We start from the raw sequence: 6,239 nt of genomic DNA, 5'->3' as shown, positions 1-6,239 counted from the left end.
AGTGTATACCGAGTATACTTTTTTTTTTTTTTAAGTCAGGTTATTTCACGCAAGGTTTGTAAGAACTGCTTTGATTAATTTCTAACGCAATGTTATTCTGCGTAATCCATTCTTCTAAGTAATTAACATATTCATTCCATTTGTTGAAAAACCACTAGTTCCTATTTCACAAACTCCTACATACTTTGACTGATTTTTAATGCTATTATTCTTTCGTTTCTGACCTCAGATTTTCCTGTCCCTGCTGGTGGCGGCAGAATGCATCCAGCATCAGCGTCATGAATTACCTCCTCCGGGGAGTTATGGTGGATCAACTATATTTTTGGACACCTTTCCTGGGGAGGCACATACTCCCTCTATCAGTAAATATAGTAATGATAATACTGACATTCAAAATAACCCAGTTTACAGAGAACCCTTCACATGTAGCCATGGACAGGTCCTCCACGTTGACGGAAGATGCGTCACGCCTCAAGTCATGCGCCACGTCTACGTTTTCAATGTACCTGAGCAGCATCGCCGCACTGGACCTCCACCTCCTGTCCCCCCGCCAAAGGTTGAGCACAATATCGTGTTTGTGCGTCTTCCAGAAAGGACCGGTGATCAGGATCCTATTGTGGTGCCCCCACCTCAACAGAAGAACATTGTGTATGTCCTGAACAAGGGAACTGCCGAAGGTGGCCAGAAGGTTATCACTGTCCCACCACCTCCCAAGAGCAAGCCTGAAGTCTATTTCGTAAATTATGGGGATGGCCAAAACCCAACTCTCCCCGGGGGCGTTGATCTCCAGACTGCTCTCAAAAACGCTAAACATCAAGGGGTCAGCCCAGTCATTGGAGGGGGATCAAAAGGTGGAATTACTTATGGAGGTATTTCTTCTGGTAGTGGACATGACGTTTCAGTAGGTTCCTCAATAAGTGGAGGCACCGGATATGGAGGCATCATAGATGGAGGCATCATAGATGGAGGAATTATAGATGGAGGAAATGTATATGGAGACAGCACTAACGGGGAAATCTCATATCCTCCTCCTCGACTCTACACTTCTCCTTAAACAAGAAGGATTGGTCAGAAAAGAGATATTTTATTCATTAATTAATGTCAAGAATTAGATAGAGATTCTTACTTATGGTTATAAGAGTGTTATCCTTAACAAGGTTTAGTCATTAATATATACAGAACATATATGATGTTATTATTGTTATTTGAAAAATAAATCAGCTAAATGCTAACGGTATGTTTCTGTGTCCTTCAGTAATTTTTCAGCCTCCCCATGTATATTTCTGAAAGTCTAATGTTGTTGTCCTATGATATTCAGTCGACGGTACTTGTTAAATTACTAAAACCTGTAGATGCAAGGATTAGAAACAGCTTTGATGATTTATAAATGATTAATTAAGACACACTTCAGGGAAGATACTACGACTAGAATTAACTTTTTTTATTTGGTCTAGTTTTTTTATAATTGTCAAACTCACCAATCATTCCATCATAACTATATAAGTAGACTTGATTGAATAATGGAGAGGAAATCTAGTAATCTGGTTGGTATATCCTTTTTGCTAATAGTATTCATTTATTGAGGTTGGTGTGTTGCTGACTCCCATTGTTTAAAGTTTATCCATAACTTCGTAGTCAAAATTAGCAGTAAAATTCTTGATTAATTTTTGTCATTGCATCCTCTCCCCTGGGTGGTTTGCTAGATACATTTGTAATGCTAGATACAGTTGTATCACCTGAGATAGTGATCTTCTTGCTGTTTGACCACTTGCAATACATTCCATAGACTACCTGACAAAACCAACAAGGGCTTTCCCATACATATATATATATATATATATATATATATATATATATATATGTATATATATATGTGTGTGTGTGTCTGTGTGTGTTCTCATAAAAATTCATCAAACTAGGGAATATACAAAAAATAAACAATCTAACAAATAAACGAAGTAATCAAAAATATAAAAAAAAAATGTATTGCAAGAGATTTATTATAAGATAATGAAACAAATATAATAAAATGAGCCACAATTCGCGAGAAAATGAAAATGACACCTGCATAGTACGAAAGACAAGTGAACAAGATATTCATAGATGAAAATAAGAAGTGTGACATCAACGAATGTGTAGTACATGCAAGGGAAAATACTGCAGGCAGCTTTGTTGTTACCTTCGCTTATGCCCTACACTAATTGATTTACACTGACTGCCTATTAAAACGAGAATTGAATTTGAAATATGTACAATAACCCATCAAGTTATCTAAGAGAATTTCAACAGATTGCGCAGCCAACAAATCGTCTTGACACGAGAATAGCTACAGATAGTTTCAAAATATTAGAACCTACTATCGTCTCTAGAGACCGTGTAATGGTGTTTTTCCCAAATATCTAACAAACCGGCTTATGAATTTCCATGAAACTATAGCAATGAATGTTTCAAACATTGGCCTAATTTTTGGTGGTACAATGAATTGACAGATGTGCTTAATTAACCTGTTTACTCTTAGAAAAAAAGAGGATCTTCTTCCCTTCCTTCAGAGCGTTTCGAAGAAGTGGTATTTAATCACGTAACTGTGACGCAGAGGTTCCCCCAACCCTCCTTCGGTGTTTACACCTATGGCTATCCTAGTACTCCCCCACTTTCCCACCCACCTTCCTTCTTGCCTTCTTTCCTTAATTCCCATTTTTATTGGGCTATCGAGTAAATCTCTGTTAGGAAAGACTGTGTACTGCACTTATAAAATGAGCCAGAAGAGCAATAAAATGTTTTATGGTGGTAGATAATGATTAGACGGTTAACACAAATTATCGAACATAATAGAAGAGGTTTAAAACAGGGGTGTGGAATCGCACTGAGAGATATTCTACTCGGACTCCTGCAAATTTTAGATTTGCGACTAAAAAATAAAATGAATTAAAAACATTAGTAGAAATAGAAAACAATTTTTTTCCTTGAGAGAGGTGTATATTTGGAATGATGTTATTGGGTCAAGACTGGAGCAGGATTCAGAAATAATTTCACTGACTTCAACTCCTACCTCAGAGCCCTTTTAGTACACCCAAGGTAATCATCGGCAGCAGTTGTAGTAGTAGCTCTGATCTATTCCATATAGATTCGACTTTAGTCATGGCAAATATGTTGCTTTGTCCTCGCCATTGCAAAACTACAATTGCGCTGAAACTCTTCACCATTTACAACAGAGAGAAAGAAAGAAACCGCCTGAAAATTAGTATAAATAGGTAAGAAAAGTATGTCTTTAATAAGTACATGATATATTGCAATATACTGCTAGCCATATATATATATATATATATATATATATATATATATATATATATATATATATATATATATATAAGATTTCAAAATTTATCAAATGGCCGATGTCAATGCCCTTATATGAAACAGCTTTTAGAAGTCTACCTTCTAAGGAATTCAAGCTACTCTCTCTGGTGAAATTGATATGATAAATTATATCAAACAATGCTCTCTGTCATTTTCTTCCTGGCAATTGATGTATCGAGTAACCTGTGTTGTATGGAAGAATGAGTCCTACGGCTTAACCTAATGAAAACTATATTTCTATTGCTTTACCAACACTAGCTTGAAGTGCGAAGTATAGGGTTAGCATGGCTTCTTTCGTCTCCTGTCATAAGTCTTATTCTTGATCTTCAATGTAAGTGTGTGGGTAAGATATAAAACGTTGGTCTTGTGTTTAGGTAAAGTCTAAAGTCACGAATCACATTACCAGGTATGCTTAACTTTTACTGACAAAGAATTTCGTATTGCTAGGGGTAGGTCATATGACAATTGTCTATGGAATTAAACAGGCGTTTAACAATTCGGGGGATGAGAAGTACAGGGGATGAAACCTTATAACCAAGGTCTATAGATATAAGAGGTCTTCTCAGGCCACCTTAGTGCGCAGGTAGCCGGATGGTGGGAGTCGGGTCGGTCAGAGTGATGACGTCACTCAGACTTAACCGTGGCTGAGTAACCTGTGGAACTTCCATAAGAAAATAAAGGAACCATGCTTTCTGCTTTGTATTTTTCAATCTTTTCGAAGATTTATATTCTATTCTTTTAGGATAATAAAAGTAAGATTACAAATACATAACTTTATTACACTCAAACAACCAAACAAATATTTGATGATGTAAATAACTGAAATTTGTCGATCAACAGACAGTTTAAATTCATAAAATAAATAATGATATATACACAATATATATTTCAGTTATGTTCTATATCACGTTGCGAGCTTTTTCAATTTATTCTGCGCTTTTCTTGATGAACCAATATTTCTATTTAAAACACGAATTCTAAAAAATGTACGACATCTAACAAAAAATTTAATCACTTCGTATGGTAATGGGATATCAATGCTTTTAAAACAATCACTAATTAAATCAGGCAATTTATCCGTCGCTCCTTTTCCAGGTTTTAGATACTTTTCCCCATGATGACAGAGAAACATTTTTCCATCGTTTTTAAATGCATCAAAAATTCTTCGCTTGGTTGCATTAGTTTTCCATCTCTTGCACTTATGGCACCAATCCACGTGCCATCTCCCTTCGTCGCTGCAGTTCCAAGGAATTCATATTCAGGAAACTTACGAGCTATATAATCCCCTACGTATTGTAAGCCTCCATCTTCCATCGCTTTCCCTAATGCTTCTTTTTCAGTGTCAAATTCTACATATTCATCATTTTGCAAATCATTAACAAATTCCCCTGGCAAACAAAACAGCATTGCCGATAGACTCAGCTCTTTTTGAATAGAAGTTTCTTCATCTACAAAGGATGCGCTTTGTTCAACAGGAAAACTGGAAAATGAGCCTGACATCATCACATCACTATTGCAACTTTCAACGTTGCAGTTTGATCCTAACAGTTTGCTGTCTTTTCCTAGAATGTGCGCTCTGACTCGGTGCTTAAATGCGACGGGTGATGGGTGTTGATGGCATGCACCCATCTGTCTTATGCAGCCAAAAAAGTGTTCAAGACCATCTTGATTTAGCCTATAAGTAAGAATATATGATGTATCAAATTTAGCTTTGACCATTTTCAGCAGCTTCATTAGAGAATTGCACGATATAATTAAGCCTTTTTGGAAAGGATAGAGCCTATTGCTTTTAATTACTTTCATTTCTTTAGATACTCGAATCATATCTTGCAACGTTTTATTTTTTAGGTCCAGATTCATCCCATAGGCATTTCTTGATGGCTTCCTATCACGAGGTACTCGAGAATTGAATAAATCGAACCAGGTATCTACAAGATATATAAACTGTGTTGTCGTTTCCCAATGCTTATCTTCAAGCAGACCTTTGTTACCGAAGTACTGAAGGCATTTATATGTAGTTTCGGACAGTAATTGCACCGCTAGTTTAACATTCATGCGTTGCATACCCATAACATTGATGTGCTTTTCAGAGAGTTTATGTGCTGCCCGTAGATCACTTTTGTTTTTCATAATTAACTCCCTGACTGAACCACTAAGAGCAAACCTATCTCCCGACAATACAAATCCATGATCAAGAAAATTATTCCTAATGAGTTTTATTAGGTGCGGTGCATCGGCAAACACATGTATTTCTCTGTTATCATCTACCGGGTTAACAAATGCAGAATTGTCTACATCAATGCCTAAGGAATTCCACAAACTGATATTTGTTGATCCTAAGTCACTAACCATGGCTACTACAGGAAACCCAGCTTTCTCAACCCGAATAATCAATTTAAAAAGGAGATCTTTTTTCATGTTAGTGTCGAAATTATAATAAATAATTTGTCTCAAGGAAGTCGTAAGTCCTCTGATCATTGCACATTGTACTTTGGATTTAGGATCATACAAAGTGTCCGCGCCTTTATCGTAACTCCAAATTTGTGCAACACTGCACTCGTCAAATGAAATTACACACAGACGCTCGTGTTCCAGCATTGACTCCGATTTTATTTTTAATAAGTGGATTACCGATTCCAAAATGCCAGGTTCTACAGCTATCTTACTTGACCAGCGATATAAAGTTGATAAAGAAGGAAAAGGTAATTTCCACTCTTCTCTTAAAAACTTATAAGCTTTTGGACTCAAACTGCGTAACGTTAAGGCTTTGCTGATATCATCGTCTTCCCAAGTATTAATATTACTTCCAGTGACAAGACATGCTACTTGTTTGGGTGAAAAGTATTTCTTTAAATTAGCTTTTACTACAGCAGTTGCTGATG

General features: G+C 36.4%; 1 protein-coding gene across 2 annotated transcripts in view; it reads left to right on the top strand.

Moving 5' to 3' along the window:
• The window catches only part of LOC137631467 (uncharacterized), a 9,075-nt gene extending 7,843 nt beyond the window's left edge, over positions 1-1,232 (top strand). For both annotated transcript variants that reach the window (XM_068363229.1, XM_068363231.1), the window contains exon 2: positions 230-1,232. In XM_068363229.1, the coding sequence (XP_068219330.1) occupies positions 230-1,054 (825 nt within the window). In that variant the 3' untranslated portion in view covers positions 1,055-1,232. The remainder of the gene's footprint in view (positions 1-229) is intronic.
• The last annotated feature ends 5,007 nt before the right edge of the window (positions 1,233-6,239 follow it).

The sequence above is a fragment of the Palaemon carinicauda genome, chromosome 39 (assembly GCF_036898095.1).
Source record: "Palaemon carinicauda isolate YSFRI2023 chromosome 39, ASM3689809v2, whole genome shotgun sequence".
In the NCBI taxonomy this organism is placed as follows: domain Eukaryota; kingdom Metazoa; phylum Arthropoda; class Malacostraca; order Decapoda; family Palaemonidae; genus Palaemon; species Palaemon carinicauda.
Note: the sequence above shows the minus strand (reverse complement) of the source record. Positions and strands in the feature narration are given on the sequence as shown.